This window comes from Protopterus annectens, chromosome 6.part0, assembly GCF_019279795.1.
Source record: "Protopterus annectens isolate FY-2018-M chromosome 6.part0, PAN1.0, whole genome shotgun sequence".
Lineage (NCBI taxonomy): Eukaryota > Metazoa > Chordata > Ceratodontiformes > Protopteridae > Protopterus > Protopterus annectens.
The window spans coordinates 1910763717-1910787014 of record NC_056737.1 but is presented as its reverse complement, the minus strand read 5'-3'; the positions used below and the strand labels follow the sequence as shown (position 1 = coordinate 1910787014).

General features: G+C 39.9%; 1 protein-coding gene across 1 annotated transcript in view; it reads left to right on the top strand.

Moving 5' to 3' along the window:
* SLC23A3 (solute carrier family 23 member 3) overlaps positions 1 to 23298 on the top strand; it is a 1305121-nt gene that overhangs the window by 1187710 nt on the left and 94113 nt on the right. The window contains exon 11 of the mRNA XM_044073709.1: positions 5635 to 5802. Within this exon, the coding sequence (XP_043929644.1) occupies positions 5635 to 5802 (168 nt within the window). The remainder of the gene's footprint in view (positions 1 to 5634; positions 5803 to 23298) is intronic.

The following is a 23298-nucleotide window of genomic DNA, read 5'->3' as shown; positions in this document are numbered from 1 at the left end:
ACCAGAAAAAGTCAATTCATTAATTTTCGTCATTTCACCTCTCTCTGAATTGAGTGCCCCCTCTTGTATTCCTTTTTCTTCACCGGGACGAGAAACATATGAAAAGTTGTCACACTGTCCATATTCTTAGTAGATGTTGTGGGAACTTTTGGTCGTGCTCCCAAACCAGATGCTGACTTAGCCATCTGCTGATTGACGTCATGATCTTATAATCTTATGATGAATTTAGCAGTAATATATATGATATTAGTAATATTATTAAACAAAATTTGAAGATTCTTTTAAGTGATGGAAGTCTAAGCGATAGCATAGACAAAGAACCTAAATTTGTATATAGACGTAATAATAACTTAAAGGACATGTTATGTCATGAACCAGACAAAAGGCAGAAGGGCAGCAAAAAGCATTTAAGGTTAAGGACATTTCCCTGTAGACATTGTAAGGCGTGCACTCTTCTGAATAGTACAGGTCATTTTATACATCCAAATACCAATAGAAAATATAGTTTTAAATTCTATGCAGATTGTCATACTATAAATGTGATTTATCTTGCACAATGTAAACAATGTCCAAGTTTTTATGTGGGGAAAACGAATTGTAAATTTAAAACCAGAATTTTAAATCATGTGTCTTCTATTAGATTAAAAGATGAGAAAAATGCCTTATACCAACACATTAAATGTTGTCCAGATCATAGTTTTTCATTTTTGGTAATGCAAATAATACATGAAGGTAGAAGGGGGGGGGGGGGTGATTTTTGTTAATACAACTGAATATGCAGAGCTTAAATGGATTTTAAATTTAGCTGCTGATACTGCACCAGGACTTAATAACTGTGTTCCTTTAGAACCAGCCTTGAAAAAGGCAGGTTAAATGTACATGTTAATTGTTTAATAAGCTTTTAAAATGTATATAATGTGTTTTAGAGTTGGTGTATGTTGTCTGAGGAAGGGTATCTACCCGAAAGCGTTAACGTGTACAATTAAATTATCTTATACTGGCCTACTTTGTACTCAACTTTCTATTTGTTTGCTGTTTTTTATTGTGAATACCACATAGGATCCATGTGGATGTTATAAAACGTAGTGTACTACATGTTTTCATCAAATACCGCACTTAAAATTAACAAAGACATGACTAGCTCAGTCTCCTTTTATCTGAACTTGGTGGTCTTCTTTTGTTTTGCTTCTGTATGGTGCTGTCTAAATTTGAGTCACATATCAATAACAGAATCAGGCAAGTATTTAGCTAAGAGGTATAAAACACAGAGTACTGACAGTCTTGTTTCATTTTGATTTGCACTGCCCTCTAACTAGATTCATGGCCCATCAACGTTCACTTAATCTGGGCCCCTGCATTACTTTGGCCGTCTCACAAAGGGATGACCAAGAAAGGACGCACCCTTTCCACAAGATCCTGTTCTTGCTCTTGGCTGTGCCTATGAACAAAAATGGCCAGAAATGTTAGTTCCTAGTACCAAACTCAGAATCTGCAAGTTAATATGTCAGATGGCACAACAGTGCAGTGGTTAGTATTGCTGCTTCACAGTTGATGGCTCAGTAGTTTGGCTCCCAGCTAGGTTTCTGTCTGTGTGGGAATTATATATCCTCTCATTACCTGAATGGTGGTTCTCTGGGTGCTCTGTTTCCTTCCACATCTCAAAAACATATCACTAGCTGAAATGATGACCCCCCCTAAATTGCCTAAAGTGTATGGGCTGTGTGTGTTTGTGTGTAAGGAGGCGCGTGGATAGCTTGTGATGGACTGCCATCACATTCAGCTGGTTCTCTGCCTTGTGCCCACTGCTTGTTAGGATGGGTTCTGATTGTGACCCTAAAAAGGATAAGGGGGGATCAGAGAAGGAATGAATGTTATCACTCCAGCACCTACCTACTTTCTGTTGTGTACCACATGCACTTATCCAGATGCTTATGCATTTTCTATGATCATTATGTTTCCTTGTTGACTGTCCAACATTTCATCGGTGACATAAACTAAATTACACTTGATTTACTGATAGCTTGTTAAGATCACTGTCCTATGTTCTTTTCCAGTCACAACTCTTTCCATCACCAGCACAATTATATGGTTGCATACAGCAATAAAATAATAATAGGCTTGGTGCATCTTTGACCTTCCTGTATTTAATGTTGTGTTTTAATTTAGCAAGCAGAAAGTATTAATTCAAGTGATGTCACTTCGGCTTGAAAAATAGGTCTAGTTCTGAGCCTGGGTCACATGCATAATAGCAGCAAGAACTGTCACAAGAACTACTGAAAACACAAATCTGCTTAAAATTCACTAAAATATATTTCTGTTACTATAGGCAGCAGTAACTCAGGTGTGGGTAAACAATTACACTTTGCGGCATTTGCAACTTCAAGTTCTGGGTATAAATAAAACGTTTCAAGTTCCAGTGTTCTTCAAGTTTTTGGAAGGTGCCATTACGGTTATCAATACCCCATAAGAAGACAGACAAGCTTTTTAAAAACATTTTTATTAAAATCATCACATTTTAAGCTGCAATGTGAGATCATATACATTAATGGAAAAGAAAACAGCAGCTCCTAAATACTTTATCGCATGCATGGGCCCCCCTCAAATTATTTATAGTATGACCTACCCTCCGTTGTTCTCACTAAGGGTAATACATATTTATTAACCATGGGATGGGTAAGGTGAATCTAACACCAAACAGAATAAATTAACTCAAGCAGCAAAGGGGAAATTGGCCTGCAAATGCAGTTTTCTAGCACATACCTAAAACCTAAGAACAAACATTATTAACAGTTTCCATTATCTTTGTGGTTCAATATACATATATGTTTTCTTTTTAACAATTTTCACTCACAGCAACATTACATAAATTACTCAGTACTTGCCCACCTTTAAACCTCACTCCTCTTTCCTGAACATTACTCTGGATGGACTGTTCCCAAAAATTTAGTTTATTTCTCTGGTCTGGTACTTCCTTTTTCTGAAGATCTCATTTCCAGTTCTTTAATATCCATTATAGTATTCAGTAATTCTACATTATGGCTGGTTTAGATTTTGATATCCATTTTCTAGCAATTGTTTTTTTTTTTACTTCCAACTGAACTAAAGTTACTAAGGTCTTTCTACAAATAGGCAATTAAGATTCTATATCCCAGCTCAAAAGAATAATTTTAGTAGATACAACAAGCTGTTTTCCCAACACTTCTTCAAATTACTATGTAGGGGATTATTAAAATCCACTAATTTGTTATATTGACAAAAAACACGTTCCCAATTTGTTTTTGTCTCAATAACATCACCAACATTTATTATCTACCCAAAAAAAGTCACCTGAAATCTACTTTGGGCATACAAATACTTATACAAACACTTCCATACAAATATCTACAGACTTCTAAACAACGTTGCATACATGGGAATCCTATAAACGTCTTCATATTATTTCTTTGCAATGTGTTTTTCTGTACTGTTTTCCAAACCTTTTCTTACCACCTTCAATTGATTCTTATAGTTCTAATGTAATATTTTAAATGCTCCACTAATCATCCTTTTTAAAAAGCACCATCTGTTCTTGATTTAACATTCAAAACTCTAACAGTGCTGGTCTTTCACTTGGCACTTCCCTCTGCCTCTCCCTTTGCGTTTAATCTGTTATTAGACCCTATTATTTGGAGACAGACTGTAACCTGAAGTCCAAACTCTTGCTTAGCCTCAAGCACTTCCCTGTCCGTTTCTCTTTGCCTATACACTCTTAACAGTCTCTGGTAAGGAAGGCAAGCTCCAACCTGCCATCTAAATTATTGCTTAGCTACAACTGTCTCTGTTACCTTTCCCTCCAAAGTTGATTCCTTTGTTATTTTTTTCTCCAGTAAATCCAGCAGACCTCTCAATTATGCCTGTTCTGGAGATGCATAACTATTTTCAGGCTTGGTTTAGCCCTTTGCATGATGTACCTATTTTTGGAGGTGTGTACCTGTTTTCAGACTTGATTTATCCCTTCACATTGTTTACTCAAACTCACCATCCATCATATATGATTTAAAATTGTTAAATACACAACAAACTAAACTACAGACCAACACAGTGGTGGCACCAATAATTTAAAAAGAAGACCCACACTTTGCATCTTCTTTTTGCAGAAGCAAAAATAAATTACTTTGGGAGGCAAGTTGTTGCAGTATCTTTTATTAAAACCTTCGGATTTTACACTGTGTTGCTGTTAATATACTTATTTTTTTTTCACTCGCAGATTTTCAAACTTGTGTTTCTGAGTAGAATCGCATAGTCCTTTATGAAATAAAAAAGAGTTATGTGCCACTCAGTCTTCACATTTTATGCTAATTAAGTGTCCAGATTTTTGGCCTGATGTACCTGCTTATCAAGAGCCTCTATACCTATGTTAAATGTCTGCAAGTCGAGAGGCATGAATTCCGGCCCACTCCTGCCTATTAAATATACTCTTTCTTGCAGACATCCTTATTGGTCAAATCAGATTTCTCCATTCCTGCACTGGCTTAATTTTTAGAATACTTTCTGCTTCTTAAGGATCTGCATCCAAACTCCTAGTCTGTTACAATCTCTCAACCCACCCTCACCACCAAATTCATAATCATCCATTTCCACTTTCATTTATAGTCCTCCGCTTGAGTTATGTATCTGAGTCATAAGTGCATAGCTGTAAAGTACCCCTTCAAACCAGGTAACCATATACTATGTCAATGTCATAACACTGACACTTATAAGGTCAAACCCATATCACTGAACATTCATAACACTGAAACCATTCTTCACAACAAATATATCTTAAAAACTTGTGTTTTGCCCCTCCCCCACACCCCTTACTTATATCTATTAACTCCATGATTGCACAACCATAGAAAAAAGAAAAAAAACACACATACAGTGAATCAGTGCTTAAGAGCAAAGGCAGACATGTACAGATCTGGGGGTACAACATGAGGCTGACCATTGCAATTCACACAAACTATGCTAAACTCACTTCCCTGATAACTCTTATGATAAGAAATGACACCATTGCATGCATTCTACACAATTATATACAGTTCGACACAGTGTTATGACTTTTTGGTGTTATACGTTTTCAATTAAATGGATTCAACCTTATGGGTTTCAGTGTTATGAGTTTTCAGTATTATGATAGAGACCCCTATATACAACATTAGTCTATGGGGATAACCAACTAATTCCACTTACCTCTAGCCTTACTCTCCTCCCAAATAAATTTCAACTTTTTATTAACTGCCATCCTCAATTTCTCTTCTTTTTCTATTTGAAGAACAGATGGAGAGTAACTTAGTTATACTTCTGTCTGTGAGTAATTCATGAAAGAATGAAAGTTTACATATCCTCATATACTCATGAAGCTAGGAGTATGTTACTCATTCTTTTTCCAGTAGGATACTTACAAAATAATGAATACACATCTTTCCTGTCATACAAAGAGCACTTTATTCTCCTTCCTAATCAAAATTCAGTAGACAGATAATAATGCACAGACTGCATGCCATCTGAACATACTACACCTAAGAAAATGGCAAAGTCTATTATGTTCCCACTATCTTCATGTAGCAGAGGTATGTTACTTTTAGTATCACTTCTTTATGTTTTTTTTTCTAGGTGGGCTTCTCAGCATTTTATACAGCATTGCAGTGGCAACTGGAATCTCCTACTTTCAGTATACAGACATTGACTCCGGGAGGAATATTTTCATTGTAGGATTCACCACATTCATGGCACTGTTAGTTCCACGCTGGCTGAATGGAAATCCGGGTCATCTCAGTACAGGTCATAATATATTTATTTATTTATTTTTCTTTTTTGATCCTATGTGTGAAACAGAACTTTTCCTGAGAAAGTGTTTTTAGATGAAATATTTGTGATAAATGTGTACTCCTGAATTATCCTCATTTCTTCTTTATCACTATGTTTTATTAGTGGTACTGAATGGCATGTAACAACATTCACTGTGTATGTTGAACTGCATGGATGCCAATATTTGCATAAATGAAAACTACAGACTTAACTGAAATGATAGACCTGTGCTGGCAGCTTCATCACTGTCACCTGTGGGACTAACACCAACAGGACGTAATCAGACTGGCACCTAAAACTTTCCCTATTACCAACAATGCCAAGCACAAAAGGAACATATTTTTGCCAGTCTGCAAAAGGCAGAGGATAAATAAAACAAAACTCACGGTACCCCTAAGCACCCTACCAAAATGATGCAGATCTATCATTTCAGTATGTACATAACATTTACATTTGACACTAGGAGTCTCATTTCCATCACCAGTAGGACATAGACCCAAGCTTGGCGTGATGTGTGTGTGTGTGGGGGGGGGGCAGTTTTTATCAGACAATGAAATAAAAAGCTGTGAATCCTTCTTTAGGAATTTTTTTTATCCCAGTAATATCTATGTTGTCTATTCACATCCATAAAATAAAGTACGCATTCCCTAAAATTATTAGGGAAGAAATTGCAAAATCAAATGATTAAGAGACATTAGCTCCTGTGGCCACCTTTTGTAAGAAGGAAGGATTTGTCTTCATGGCCAGCCCATCTTTGTGAAAGATAAGAGGGACTGGCACACAAGGCCTGAAGCTCAAAAATCCTTCTAAAAGTGATAATAATAAGTAAAAGAGTGTTTTCTTTGTAACATATTTTAACTCTGAAAAGGCTCATGCTGGAAGAAAGATGGGGAAACTTGTCCAAAATGAAAAAAGATCCCAAGCCAGAATCAGAAATAGTGGATGATGAAGCAGGAAAATTCCCCTTAAGAAGATTTAACAAATTTTAAGAGACACAAAGGAGACCGAACCTGCAACTTGATGAAAATTCAATATGACTGCTAGTACCTTTATGGAGGAAAACCTAAGGTCTGAATCTAACAGAGAGAGATACACACACTAACAAGTATATAACACATAAAACAAGCCAAAAATGACTTAATACTTCAGAAGGTATAAACAGTTAAGTAATCTTACATCTAAAATCTAACACCTAATATCTAATATCTAATAAAGATGGATTGTTTATATTTTTAGTTACTGAAGGAAACTTATAACAGAAAAAGAAGAAAGAATTTAAGTTTGGTAAAATAGCACTTATCCCACTTGAGAAAAGAGCCCTTGAAAACACATCTGAGCTGATCAGGCGGCAAATGAGATCTGAGGTACTTAGGTGTAATGGAGATAATTATGGGAAGGGAAGGAGTCAGAGCCCTTGATCCACAGCTTCATAAAAGGTGCAGAAGTTGAATCCTGTCAGATCCGACAATCTAGACACTGAATTGGACAAAAGTAGACAACAAAACCCTTGAAAAAAGCTCAAGTGGAAGCTACCATTAGGTGGTCTCAGTAAAAAGGTTCCCTCAGAAAAGGCTTTGCAGAGCCTGTGCAAGGCTAGTGAATGCTATTGGAAGCCATCATAGAAGCTAGAAATAGTAGCCAGCTGTGCCTTAGTAATAGAGACTCTAGAGCCTGAATTAAAGAGAGAGGCAAGAAATCTTAGAATGTCTTTTCATGGGCAAGCCCAAGATACAAATCTTTTCCATTTGTTGCAATACATCTTACAAGTAGAAGCCTTTTGCAAAGCTGTTAAAATCTTGACCACCACTGAAGGGAGAGAATTATAATTTGCAATAACTGGAATTGGAGAAACCAAGCAGTTAGTTTCATGTTGTACAGGTCCAGGTAAGGCTCCCTGGAAAAGTGTGAAATTAGATCCTCAGCAGGATCCAACTGCCACCAAAGTGGAGCAGACCTTCAGGAATTCTGCAGTCTGCAGTTTGAAAAGGGCTCATGACATTCCTGGTTCTGCAGACCCCCCTCCCCCCCGGCCTCTGGGACTCAATCCACTTAAGGGGCCACCTTTGCATAGCCCTGAAACCACAGCAAATTATGTCCTTTCTGGTTCCTGTTGTAAGATCACTATGGAACCTTGAACTTCATTCTAACAGCAGAACGAGTGTTACCATCTTGCCCACTCTTCTGCATTCTCTCTTTCAGAGATTGGCTAACTAATAAAGACCTGTCAAATGGGGCATTTGTGAAAAATGTTTTAAGGTTGTCTACAAAATTACACAGGTGCAGCCATGCATGGCATCTCATGACTATGCCAGTCCTAGCTGCCCTGGCCAGTCCATACCCCAAATTAATGAAATTAGGCGCATGAAAAGATTTGTGATAAAGGACATGGTAGTTAAAGTAGCTTCCAGTTGTTTTTTTTGGCTCCAACATAAATGGTGCTTTTAGAGTAGAAAGGGCCTGTTGGTACAAATCTCTCTGAAACCTGTTCATGTGAGTAATGTAGCTGAGGGCTCTCAAAGCAAAAAGTGCAAGAAGTATATGCCAGCTTCCCTAGTCTATCCATCACCCTGTACTCTTTACTTGGAGAATGAATATAGCTACAGACTTCAGAAAGCTCTCTTTGGTGGCTGCCACCCCAATGATTGAGTCAAATGTAGGAGATTTGGCTCAGTGTTAGTTATCTTTTGCTGGTCAGAATTTTATCCAGCTTGTGTGGGACTGCCTGACAGGTGTTGAGCTCCTACCAGGATCTCCTACCTACTAAGTCAATTACCTTCTAGACTGGAGGAACCACCCAGGATTTAGATAGTATCATCCCATATGCCTCAAACAATAGTTCTGCATCCTGAGTGAGGGGATCAAAGGGCCAGACTCCCCTTTGGAACAATAGCTCTAATATTTCACTAAATGAAACATCTTCTGGAGGGCATTGTGGGGATGGATCTGTTTTGATCCTCCAGTCAGTATCAGAGATGGGGACCCTGACAGGAAATCCAGGTGTTTCCTCTTACACCTATTCTTTTTTTAGCATATCAGGGGAGGTATCACTTGATTCCTCAGAGGACTGAAGCTCGTTCTGAAAAGATGGTATGTGGCCTATTGAACAACTCTGACCTAGGGATGCCTGATGTGAAGAAGACAATAAAGAAAGGGCCATAGGGTGGAGCTGCACCTGTTAGATCACCTGGAACCACTCTTTTAGGAGAAGATGTCATCCTTCCCAAAAGCCAGAAAGGCCAAACCAACCTCCATTAGCTCCAAAGATACCCCTCCAACCATCGCATACATTTCCTACCTTCAGAGAAGCAGACTCCACTGTTGGTGGTACCCCTGAAGCCATGAATGCTGAAGGTCCAGATGAGAGAATCAGGACTAAGGATATGAAGGCTGAGGACTCCAATACCACCAACAGAGCCAAGGGTAACAGCCCCAATGACGGAGCCAAAGTTGCCATCCTGAACCCCCATGTCTGAGACTCCATCACATCCAACAAGTTCAGAGTTGAATGAGTTGGAGACAACATCCCCAGAGCCAAAGATATAGGGCAGATCTGTCCCAAGGCCATAGGATCCAAGTGGAGCACTGGTTCCAAAGCTACAAGACAGATTCATGAAGGAACAAGAATCAGTGGCATCTGGGCAGATATGATCACCTTCAGAACTGCAGGTGACTGAATGACTGCCCTCTAGCTGTGTTGTCAAAACTTTCTGCATCAGATGATCCAAATAGACCTATGAGGTACTCCTATTGGGCCTAAAGGCAGGTCTAGATGGAGGGCACTGATCTACCTTTTCAAAGGTGGCAAAGCCTTTATTTGTGACTCATGAGCAGTAATGGGATCCAGAGTTTATGGATGTCAGGGTGGCATGTAGGTTGGAGTGCGGGCCCTGTATTCATCAAACCTCTGGACTTCTGGGGCCAATCTCTGGGCCAAGGATTCAGCATGCCTCTTTCTTGGATCTGAATCCTTTTGCTTCAAAAACTTTTATGAAGGTTTCTTAAGTTTTGGCTACTTCTGGATCAGGTGGCAGGAGGCCTTTGAAAATAGCCATGCTTCTCCTTGTCAGCCAAAGATCTGGGCCCAAACCCTGGACAGACTTCACAATTAACAGAAAGGTGGGGCACCCCCAAACAAATAACACAGAAATCATGCAGATATTGTGGAATCCTGTGACTGCACACTGTACACTTTTTAAAGCTAGCTTGCTTCTCCATGACTGTAACTGAAAGCACATGTCAGTATTCAAGAAGTAATAGTACAGTAATTCACAATTCAAACTCTAATTGCAAGAACTATTATATCTGTAAACTGTAAATATGGAGAAACTATCAAAATATCTAAATGTTTAACTATCTAACCTTAACTGACTGTTTACCAGAACAATGAAACTTTTTAAAACAACAATATCACACAGGAAAATCAGTAATGATGGGAAGGAATGCTGACAGAAAGTGACTTGTTTGAGAACTTAGAAAGGAAAAGGTAGGTACTATTTAGTATTAATCCTTAAAGGATAGAAACAACTACCAAATGCCCATGGGCCAAACAGACTAAATATACTATAGAAAAAGGTGGCGCATTTAGCTGCAAGTGAGCATGTCCTTTCTTTAAGGCTGCAAACAAGATGTGAGGTAACTTTTTGCTGAGACGATTTTTGGGTTTTGTGGAAAAAGGGACTAGACTTGGAGGGGCAGATCATCTGGAATTTAGGAACGAGGAAAAGAAGAAATTGATTAAAACATTATCAGTTTCCTTTCGTCTAGCTTATTGAATATTTCAGAAAAGGATCCAAATCAGTTATCTGTATCTAAAGGAATATCCAGGAGTTTGGCCTTAACATCATCAAGTAAAGACTGGAGACAAGGCCAGGAATATTCATACCTACACCCCCCCTTTGAATTTCTCAACAGGTTTGCAAGGCACTGTCTAAGGCCAAGAGCACTATATTTATGTGGCCAGATAACATACCAGGCTGCCTTTTGGTCATCCTGAAACATGACTTGTTTGATCCCCTACAGAAATTCTTTAATGTCACCTCAAAACAGGCTTCATGTCAGATGACTGAGGGATAGCAACAGTCATTCCCTTGCCCAGAAGAGGGGCCTCAATAGACCTGGGTAATTATAAATCCATAAGCCTGAACAGTCTCATCTGTAAAGCTATTGAAATGACCATTATGAATTTAATAAGTATATAGGAACCTTACAGACTCTCGCCCCAACCTAGTTCAGATTCACCTGGGCAGGTCCTGCCTACTTAACCTGGTTGACTTCTTTTAGAAGGTTACTGAAGCAATGAAACACTGCACACCAAATATTTAGATCAAGTGTTCAACACCATCTCATACTCAGATATCATACATAAACTCTCCCAGCTAAACATCAGTCCCTGTGTAACTCACTGGATGGCAAATTGGATCACAAACAGAACCTAGAAAGTTAGGGTTGGTGGCTCTAGCTCTACTTCCTCCAAAAGACATATCACTAGCAGTGTACCCCAGGTTTCAGTCCTTGGGTCACTCCTCTTTGGCATTTACTTTTTTGGAGGCCAAAGCCAGTGTGTTAAGGGTTTGTAGCCAACCAACTTTGTGGACAACTGCAAACCTAGTGCCACTGTAAACTATCCAGAGGACACCAAGATCCTCCAAGAGGGCCTGTCCAAACATATAGATGGTGTCAAAATCAAGGCTAAAACTAAATAACAAGCATATAATTACTTATTTCAGCAAGCAAGAAACACTTTTTAACTGTCACATGAACACACTCCTGAAAAAATGATCCTGTAGCTAGGGATCTGAGAACCTATGTCAACAATGAACTCTCCTTTGATCACCATATATCACCTGTTTTAAGAAAATCCTTTTTCATTACACAGCTTAAATCTAAAAGCATTGTGTCCAGATCGAGGGATGTAATTCTTCCACTGTACTCAGCACTCATTAAGGCCAATTGTTGAATATAATTCTCTTTTCGGTATGTACCTGTCCAAACACTTGTCAAAACTGTAATGCCCACAACACTTTCAGACTACAAAATCAATGGCCTAATTCATAAAAGCTATGCAGGCAATCTCAAAGCCTTGTTCTTCATTTCAAGTATTATAGAGGCGACTGAGAGGGGACCTGTGCCTCATATATAGAGCTTCAATAGACACATTTGCAAATCTGGTGACATCATAAATACTCAGTCAAGGGATCACAATCTCTTTTTCAAAATAAAAAGAACACGTTGAAGGAATAGTAATGCTTCACAGGGAACACTGCTTTTATGGAACAGTCTTCCACTCCACATAAAGCAATGTACTCTTATTCTATTCAAATGTAATTTGGATGAATGAAAGGGTGACTGCAAATTCACCTGCAGTTTAGCATCTGTGTACCCCATTGATAGGGGGAACATGTACATGTCCGAATATATTCTTGTTTGGTCCACTTCTGGGTTATTTGTATGCAAAATATAAAGGCTAAAAATGAACATGGGAATGTAAGGCTAGTCTTCTTAAGATCCTCAAAGATCAGTAGCCTAGTAAGTGCCTATGAATCTGTGAACCCATACCTTCTCAGAACTGCATCAGCAACATCACAGTCACATTTGGAATGTCTTGTAACATATGACAAAACAGAGCATATTCTGTAAAGAAGCCTTACTGCCAGAGTCTGGTATGTTTGAATTTTATTTAGCCATGTTGACAAAAAAACAAAAAAGCACATATATGTGTGTGTATGTGTGTGTGTGTTGTATGTATGTATATATATATATATATATATATATATATATATATATATATAGATAGATAGATAGATAGATATAAATCATATGGGCCTGGTAATTAATGGCACAGAGTGTAGACCTTCTTACCATACCTATCCATGACCCTGCTGTCCTTGTCATTTGATAAGGTATTAGAAGACAGGAGAAATTTAGAAGCTTAATATCTGCTGGGTCAGAGAAAAAATTTTTTGTAAAAATACTTATGGGTGTCTAGTACTTCATAGAACATGTCTGGCTTCCTAGGTGCAGGAGCCTAGGATTCCAAAGCCAAAGAAACATATAAAAAGGCATCTTGAAAAGCCCCCAAAATAGGAGGGATAGCAGAGCATTTTGAAATTTCCATATGCAACAAGCCACAACATGTTTTCTGTGGTTTAGAAACTTGTTTGCCCTCCCAGTTAAAGTGCTCCATCATTTTAACTATCACCAAAAGAAAGTTCCTCCCATGATAAATATGCAGACAAAGTATCATCCACTAAAAGACTCAAAGTCTGTGTTTGAATGAATCTGAGAAGAGTAATTTAGAGGTTCAAATTCAGATTCTGAAGATAGTTCCTCTTCAGAAGAGGACTTCCTCATTCTTTTGTGTGGAAAAGAAGTAGAGGAAGAATAAACATGAGGAGCTGTAAGGACATAAGGGGTTTAAAAACTCCCTAGGAAAAGTTCAACCACTCCTGCTGAGGATCTCTTGGGGTAGGAGTAACATCTAACCATATTCAGATTTTTTGCTTTTCTTTTCTTGGAGTGTCCAAAAAAACTGGTATTAGGAGGAGTTGACACTGGGTGTACCTCCATAAGGGTCCTCTGTGCACCTTCCTGGGCTAGAATTTGAGGACTCCCTCCAGTTACCTCAGGCAGAATCAACTTTGTTTCTAGTTTTTGCAGCCTTATCAGCTGTCTGCTACCACCCTGTGCCTTGTTGGCAGCCTCCTGAGGACTCCCAACAGTAGGAACAAAACAGTATTTGGGAAGTCCACAAGCTGATCAAACATCAGTGGAGACGTCTGACTAACTGACTGAAAGACATGGGAAATTTTATGTCCTCTGTCAACTTTTTCCAAGGCTGATGGGAGAAGTCAGAGGCAGACTCAAAGGCCTTCCTAGTATGCACTAAAGCTTGGAGACATTTTTTTCTACATATAATTTGAAGGACAAATGACTGTATAGTTTTAGGTACAAAGGCTTTATAAATTGTACACTTTTTCTAATTACGCTCAGGCCCTAGACAAAAAAAAACACACTTAGTATGCATATCCTTGTGAGTGATCTGTAGTCACACTTTCCTCATTTAGATGACATGAAATAATTTTTCACAAGAAAGAAACAAGGAAAAGAGAAAGAGAAGCCATATGGCTGACAGACTGCGACACAGATGAAGTCTTCCTTCACATACTGCCAGTAGGAAAGTTCTAAGGAGTTCTGCTCCATTCCATCCCTTAAGCACAAGTAAATAGTTTTGTGTAAAGGTCACAAGTTGAAATTATGCTATGACAGGAAAATGCTGAAGCTTTTTAGACTGGCTAGAAGTATGGAATCCTCGATAGAATACATCCCATAAGTCATCAATACTACAACAGTGATTTAATGATGAACATCTGCAATACACTGCATGATGATCCACCATTCACACAAGTGGGAAGATTGTATACAGCAACCTAATATATTACACAACTGCATACAAAGGATACTATACTTTCTACCCACATATGTAAAAGAAAGTCATATTTTCTTCCCGTAAGCAGTAGCAGAATAGAGCCAAAAAGACTGCTTTTATGAAATGACAAACCTCGCCCTGACAAAGCATTTAACAATCCTCTGCTTTAATGTTGCCATAGTACTCTAACTTTCTAAATCCATGTTTAAGACAAGCAATTACAAGCATATGAAAATGCTGATGGAAGAAGACCTTTGATTTAACAGGTCTGTCAAAGTGTTTCAGTGTCGCTTGTTCAGAAGGTTGCACACTTATTTTTGATGTCAGAAGGTTTAAAAGCTGTTTTTTTTTTCCACAGCTGGTGCTCTGACTGATGTTCCACTAGTGTCACTGCACTCCACTGCAGCACACGGATATGCTGCACTCCTGAGGACCCAACTGCCTGAGTTAGAGGTAGCTTAGGTGGTTGTTAAAGAATCTATGAAACCAAATCTCCCCAAGTTTATGTAAATACTGCCTCAGGTCTCCCCTGAAAATAATCTATAGGGCTAGTGGGACTAACCTGAGCAAAAAAGTTTAAATAAATAAACCCCACAAAGCTACCTCTCCCTTATACTTGTCCCAGCCATTCCTTGCTTTGTCCTATGCAGCTCTGAACTTGTTCATGGTTAAAATGTGCCACTGAAACAGTCAAAGTCTTCAATGGCCTTATCTCTCTCTTAGCAAAAGAATAACTTGAAAGGTTTTCCATCCAGCTGTTACCAATAACACCTTATTTTATTTAACATTTGTTAACCAGGAAAGTCTGACTTGGAACTAAGCCAATTTTCAGCAGAAGCCCAGGGAGAAATGCTCCAGATACCTGTCTTTATAATGTGGAAGAAAACCCACACGAATGCAGGGAGGACATGCAAACACTGCACAGAAGGAACCCCAGGCGAGAATCGAACCTCTTGCTGTGAGGTGACAACGCTACCGCTGCACCACTGTGCCACCTCTACCCTCTCTCTTTCTTCAACTCCATCCATCACACTTGTAATGAAATGATGCAATCTATCTAAATGATATCTTGTATTCCCCTTGTAATTTATGCATACCTAGTTTTCCTAGTCTTCTCTCATCCTCCAGCCCCTCTTTTCCATTATACATGCTTTCTACTAGGCTAATTTCCTTTTCTGTGTATGGCTTCCAGAATTTTAGACAAATCTTCATAAATGTGATCTTATCATCAATACCCTGCACTATGCACACCAGAATCTTAGTGGCCTTCTCTACTTTATGATCATACTCCAGCAGCACCCTCATGGATATTTCATATTTTGCGTCCTCTTCCAAAAACATAAGCACACACCTGAACTTCCAATAAGGCTCTACACTTTTTATAGAGATTCAGTCTTGCTTCTCTTTTTAGCAAAAATGTTCTTTTTCTCACAGGTCCTTCTTGCAGTCTTTGTTATTCCAAAATAAATTCTGATGCCTTACCTCATTACAGGAATCAGAAAATAATGGCCTACACTTAGTTTTACTCCACTACAATACTACAATTTTCTTGGAAAAGTGCATTTAACAAACCAAAACTTTTTTTTTTACTCTTTCATAAAACTATTAGACATAGATGTGTATATAAACTTTACTGCTTATATCACTATGATCTAGACATATGTTTTATTCTTTCATTGTGAAATTCAAGAAAAATTGTACCGCAAAAAACACTAGAAAAACATAGCAATGAAAATTACAGCAGTTATCTTTAATAGAGAAATCAGGTAGCTCACTAGGTTGCCACAGTGTTTGTGACAGCCAGGATGTCTTGTCTCATCACTGAACAGTGTATTTCTACTCACCCCCCACTATGATTCCTGACACAAATTTGCAGAAGAAGCCCAGTCACTTGTGGGATTCCATTAGTCAGTGGCTTCTCAGATAACAATTACCCCTGGTACTCTCTGTTTCTTATCAGCCAATCATTCACTAGTCTACATAACTAGTTTAGTTTGAATTCCATCCAAAATACTTTTTGTTTCCTATCAACTTCATGTGAGGCACAGCAAAAAGCCCTTTTCTGAGGTTAAGGTACATTATATCCATAGGTTTCCTTTGTCAGTAGTGGCAATGACTCAGCCACTGAACTGAAACAAATCAGACTGGTGGGACTTCTGTTCTGTGAATCTATGCAGTTGCCCAGTCACTTGACAATTTGCATTCAATAACTCATCCAGCCTATCAATCAAAATTTGTGGATAACATTTTGTGGAATGGAAATAAGGATGGTCCATTTGTTATTACTGAACTCCATCACTGGTCCCTCTTTGCACATGAGGCCATCACTGTACCCTCAAGTCTCTAAAAGCAGGCTATACAATTTTCTTAAAGCATCATCCAATAGATGTTTTTTATTTAATTATTTTGGCCAAATCCTCCAAGATCACCAAGCCTACCATCCCATATATAGACTAATTAATTCCTCTTGACCTCTGGCAATCTCAGACAGTGGAAAAGAGAAAGGTGACAGCAGAGAAATCACAACCATCATCCAGTGAGGGTTAGACTTTTTTGTATGCCCCCTAACACTCCAGTGGTCAGAAAAATGCAGTGACCTGCTATAACTGCATTCTTCTGCACAGCAGCAGTTTCCAGCCACAGTGCTTTCTCACACCTTAATTTGCTCACATTCTCTTACTCTCTAGTTGCAGCAGCTGTAGTATCTGGTTTTCTCCCAGGTGGAGCTCTTGTCGCAGAACTCAGCCAACAACCTTCCTCCTCCAGGATGGATGAACTAGCATCAGTTGCTGCTGACTCCAGTCTCTCTACAACTGACTTCTCTAGTGTATTTGACATTATTCAGAAGTAAGCCATCTGAGGCCTGTTCAGGGTCAACATTGCTATGCTGTGGAACTGACTACCATACAGTCCATTTTTGAAGCGATCTTAGTGCAATATTCTGTCTGGCCTCAGTGTCTTATACTGAAATCTAAGCTCAGTCTGTATCTCTTCCTTACTCATCCTCTTCTCTGTTTTGCTGTGACAATTCCCATCTTCCCCTATATGCTGATAACCTTTCCCATTCTTTACATAATGACATATGAATTTATTTCATTAGGTTAGTTTTCTGCATCTTCATACTCTGCCAACTTTTAGAAAGTTAAGCTCTCATATTGACTTTTCCTGCATTATCCTGCAATTCTGAAACATTTTCCGGGCTTATCCTTTATTCCACAACCCATTTCTTTCCCAGGGACTGCCCTGCCCAAAAGGGTACATTTTACAGCCATTTTTTGTTCACTTTGCTCTCTGTGTGCCTTATGATTTTCATTTGTGCATGCCCCCTTTTGTCTTTGTAGCACCTCCCCTTCAATTTTGCTCATTGTTTAGCCATACTTGCTTACTCACTTTATTATACTAATTATACAGATAGTCACTTCCCAGCTAAGGGCCTCCTTAACCCCATAACTACAGAAAATAATTATCAACATTAGAAAGAGCCAGAACAAGGGACAAGACATTTTACATATAATTTTATGTAGCAAATGGTAAAAATCCAGTTTTAAAACTTAAAAAAGGTAAACTTCCTACCCTCAGGACAACTAATTCATAGGTTCATAGGTTGGTACTAGACTATCAGCCCTAGGGCCAATAAAAGCCTAGCCCTAGGGCCAATAAAAGCCTAGCCATAACAATTCCATGACTATTTCTTCCCACCGTATTTACTTCCCTAGACCCCTGTCTAGCAGGGCGACTGACGTGATTCCCAGGGTGAATTTCTTATCTCCCATCCAATCATCAAGGTTCATTTTGAAGATGGCCAAAGAGGCGCTCTGCTTGACATGTATGGATAGTCTATTCCAGAGTCTGGGGAGTCTCTGGGTCAGGAACCTATCCATGTTTGGTTCATTGTGATAAGGTTTAGATCCTTGGAGCATGCGTCTCTGAGGGATTGGGATTTCGTGTAGCATGTCCACCAGCTCTGGGTTTGACATGGACTTGTATGTTAAGCAGAGATCGCCTCTGAGTAGACAATATACGACAGAGTATAGCTGAAGTTTTTTTTAGACCGTCAGCATAGGGCATCTGCTTTAGGCCTGTGATTCTTTTAGTGAGGTATTTCTGCGGTCTTTCCAGTTGTTGCAGATGTCTTGAGAGGTACATACCAAATGGGGTGCTGTATTCTATAATGGGTCTAATGAGGGATGAGTACAGTGGGACAATGACCTCCTTTTTTCTGGATTAAAAGCCCTTAGTGATGAGGTGTGCCACATAGAAGGATTTCCTGACTGTTGTGGCAATGTGGTTATCGAAGGTGAGACCACTGTCCACCTGTGTCCCTAAGTCTCTTATCATACTTTCAGTCTTTAATATACTGCAACCTATGTGATAATTCATGGGTACATGTTTTTTCCCAAAGGGGATAACTATACATTTCTTGGCATTGAGCTTGAGCCCATGGCTCTGGCACCAAGCATCTGTTTCTGTAAGGCCCTTTTGTAGAATATCCACATCATTTGGGGATTCAATAACAGCTCCCAGTTTGCAGTCATCTGCGAACTTTATAAACCAGAGTCCCTTAGTGTTGGCCTGTACTTCAGAGAATTAGATGCCAAACAAGAGTGGTCCCAGGAATGAACCCTCAGGTACTCCACTTGTCACTTGTCTGGAGCTGGATTTGGAGTCGGCTACGTTTACAGTGTGGGTTCTGTCAGTAAGCCAGTTGGCAACCCATCAAGTGACGTAGGGATTAATGCCCAGCTTAGTAAGTTTATCTATGATTCCAGAGTGGGGATTGGTAACTGTATTACTGCAATAATAACTTCTTACATTCTTCCACTAACATAACAGGCTATGATTAGCCAGTTCTTGCCCTATTACTATATAAGGTAATCAACAGTTGCTTGGATCAACTGATCTTAATGCTTACCAAGAAATCTCTAGTTATTTGACTAGAAATACTGATCTTCAGGGATAGGATTTTCCTACAGGTAGGTTATAAATAAAAATACTGATAGGATACCACATAGGTCTGCAGACATTGGTAAAAGTCCAAACCATACACAAAGGTGATCAATTATTATTTATTTTAATTACAACAGCTTGGAGTGGTGAGACTTTATATGTGAACAGCATGTTGAAATATATTATTGGGGTATTATTTATTTCCCCCTAAAAAGGATAAATAACTGATCAGGTGCTAAAATTTAAAGCAGGTAGTCAGGAGGCACACTGTATGAAGAAAACAAAGGGACATTATATACTCACCATCAGATAACTGCAAGTTAGAAGGAACGGGAGCCCATATTCATGACAGCAGTAATCTGAAGTATACTAATGGGAACATTATTTCTATAGGTACAGTGCCCCATTCAAGCTTATTCTGACCATTATTTCTTTCACTTCCATCACAAGCTAATATCTAAAGCAAATGAAAGGTGGGAGGCAAGGAAGCATAATGTGTGTAAAATACCAGCAAATTACATAATTAATGTAAAAAATCATTGATACTGCTTTTCAGGAACAGCAATAGATGTGTGAGACAGAAGCAAACTGAAATATGTTATGATGACCATTATTTCTTCCACTTTGATCACTTCCAAATGGCATTACTTGATCAGTATTACATGATCACTGATACAGCTTGCAGGTCATAATGTATATGCATGAACATGTATGACAGCAAGAAGATAAAATACATTAATATAGTCATTATTTTCCTCACTCTCATCACACATAAAATTGCTATCATTCACAGGAATGCTTATGCAAAAGTAAACATTGTGATCAATGTAAAATAAATAATGTTGTAGCTTGTCAGGTGATCGACTCGAAAATAATTAATCCACTTATATTCAGGCATCTCTGTCTTATTAAAAATGCCCTCCCCCATTTTTGTTTTTAAAAATCACCTGCAAAATTCTAAATTTAAATCTATGTTGAGGTCCTTCGCTGGTGAGGGTAGGATAAAAGGACAACCTATCGTTACTTGAAGAAAGGTCAACCACCACCGAAGATCCTTTTTGCATGTGTTTGTCACAATTATGAGATGAGACATTGGGAGCTCTTGATAAGACCATTGAGTGAATAGCAACCATTGTAGAATCTGGATGTGCATGCGACCCAACGGTATCGCTATTATTGCAGCTGTCATCATGCCTAACAACTTTAGCACTTCTTATGCTGCAGCCTTGTCTATGGATATGATGTTCTGGACTTGCTGATGAAGTAGTAAAACTCTTTCTGCTGGAAATTTCAAAATGGTGGTGGTGGTGTCCAATTCTGCTCCAATAAAGATGATATGTTGCGATGGCAACAAGGCAGATTTTTCTGAATTTATGGTAATGCCAAGATGATTGCAAAGAGTAAGACTGGTGTCCCTGGCTTGTATTAGCTGATGCCTGGTGGTGGCAGTGAGGAGCCAATCGTCTAAGTATGGAAACACCTGGAATCCTAAACGCCTCAGGTGAGCCGTGACCACTGCCATACATTTGGTGAACACTATGGGGGCTGTAGTGAGACCAAAGGGCAGGGCTCAAAACTGGTAATGATTGGCTCCCAGCCAGAAGCACAGATGATCCCTGGATGATCTGCCCATTTTTATATGGTAGTACGCATCCTGTAGATCTATCGTGCACATCCAGTTGTCTTTCCCTAAGAATGGAAGTATCAACTGAAGCGTGACCATCCAGAACTTCTCTTTCTTGACAGATCTGTTTAGTCTGCTGAGGTCAAAAATAGGTCTCCAGTCCCTTGTCTTTTTTAGAACTAAAAAGAATCTTGAGTAAGTTCTGGATCCTGTCTGGTCTGCTGGGACTGTTTGGATGACTCTTTTTCTTAGCAACATTTGGACCTCTGCTGTTGCTTGTTCCCTATAACTGGGTGGAACGTCCGGGATTTTTGTTGTCAATGGAGGGGAAGTGGCAAAAGGAATGAAATATCCTCTGGAAACTATACTTTGTACCTAATTGTCATTTGTTATTTTGAGCCAGGCATCTGGATACAAAGATAAGCAACCCCTGACTGCCTCCAGAGCAGGACAGTTGGGCCTCCTTTCAGGAGCGCTGGTAGGGCTTCCCAAAGAACTGGTCTCTGTTACCCTGGTTTTGCAGACCCCTCTGCCATGAGGGCGGCATCTTCTATTATTGCCCCCTCCTCTGCCCCTAGAGGGGGGTTCACCACGTGTGTCCAGAAAGGCTCCTTGGGCTTTTTGGAATCACATCTTTCCTCCCTTTTGACCCTTGGGGTAGGGTCTAGTAGGGGTGGAAAAATGGACTAAGATGGCAGACAGAGTCTTTCCTTCCTGCTCACACCTGGTCAATGTTTCCTTAACTTTGGGCCTGAAAAGGGATAAGCCATCAAAAGGGGTGTTGACAAAGGATGATTTAAAGGGCTCCACGAGAGAACAAGCGCATCCAGGAGTGCCTCCTGAGAACAATTCCTGTACTCGCTGCCCTACTCGTTCCATCAGCTGCATATGAAATGAGACGCATGGACAAGTTCATTATGGAATTGAGGGTAGTAAGCTGGGAGGTGACTTTGTCTGAAGCTCCTGCAGCTACCGTACCCTGAAGAGTATCTCCAAACTCTTTTAGGAGGTCTCTCTGCAGTCTCATAAAATGTGTGAGATAGTACAGTGAATGCATGGCAAAAGTCGCAGAACTGTACATGTGCTTCCTGTAGGAGGATAGATAGAGGAAGATGTTTCTGACATCTCCTTTTTGGTGGCTGCCACCACCACCATGGCATCAACTGGCACTCCCTTGGTGAGGAAAGACTTATCCTGGGGGGCAGAAATTAATTTATTGGGCCTCCTAGGGACATGCTCCATGGTGTCCGGAGACTCCCATGCCCTTCGGCAGACCAGCTCCATGAGCTCATCGAAGGGAGGAGACACCCAAGAGGTGGAGGGTTGAGACCCAAAAACCTTCAGGAGAACCTACTCATCTTTAGTAGGGTTTGTGGACTTCCAGTCACCCCTCTGCCTAAAGATTTCTAATATCTCAGCAAATGAGATACCTTCAGAGGGGGACTGTGGGGACCCTTCTGATTCATCTAAGTAGGTATCAGATGTGAGAGACTCCTGTGGGGAGTCTAGGTGCTTCCTCTTGCAAATTCTCTTTCTGGGAACCTCATCAGTGGGAACTTCTGGTGAGGTGTCGGACGCAGGGAGGCTCAGGGTCTCTAGGCTTTGAAAGGATCTGTGAGGCAGAAGTGGACACAGGTGCTTTTGGGTAAGAGGTAGTTGGACCTGAAGTTGTAGATGTCTTGGGAGACATCACTCTCCTCATTGCTTCAAAGGCACCTCTGCTCCGATGAGAAGGGACTGCTGGATCCAAAGAAACTACTGATCCCCTCGGCACCAGAACAGTGGGCTCCAAACCAGAGGTAGGAGCCGAACTCATCCGAGCCGTGGCCTCAAGAGGCAAAGTCGGAACCGACAGGTCAGTCCGACTACCCTCCCCGGACCCGACCAGAGAGTGTCGGCTCCTAGACTCTACAATAGGCACTGAGGAAGTCCGAGTAAACGGAACTGATAGCACTGGAACAGGCATCGGCTCCGAAGGCTTAACAATCATCAGGTCCAACTCCTCTGGCTACAAAGGACCGGTATGGCTCAGAGGAGGAAAAGAAGTCGATGGCATTAGAGTTTTCAGCTCTGAAGCCACTTGGGTTGGAGCCGATAAAAATTTAGCAAACGCCAGTGCCTGTAGCAACTTCTGCACCATATGATCCACATCCAAATTGGATAGGCTGATCGAGGACTGAGATGAATGTATGGATGGAGGCACTGACTGGAGAATGGGAGACTTTAATACTTTGGATACCGGTTCCAGGATTGGGGACCAGCTCCGAAAAGACAGGATGCTCGGCTCCAAAGGCTGTGGAGCTGACGTCGATGTTTTTTTTGATTTTGTCACATCAAAGAAGAAGAAGCCTTAGAAGACTTGCTAGATTTATTCTGGTCACTCAAAGCTTCCTGAAATGAAGATTTTAGAAGACCTCTGTCTATGAGTTTTCTTTTTCTCTAGTAAAGAACTCTGGAGGAAAAAGAATGGCAA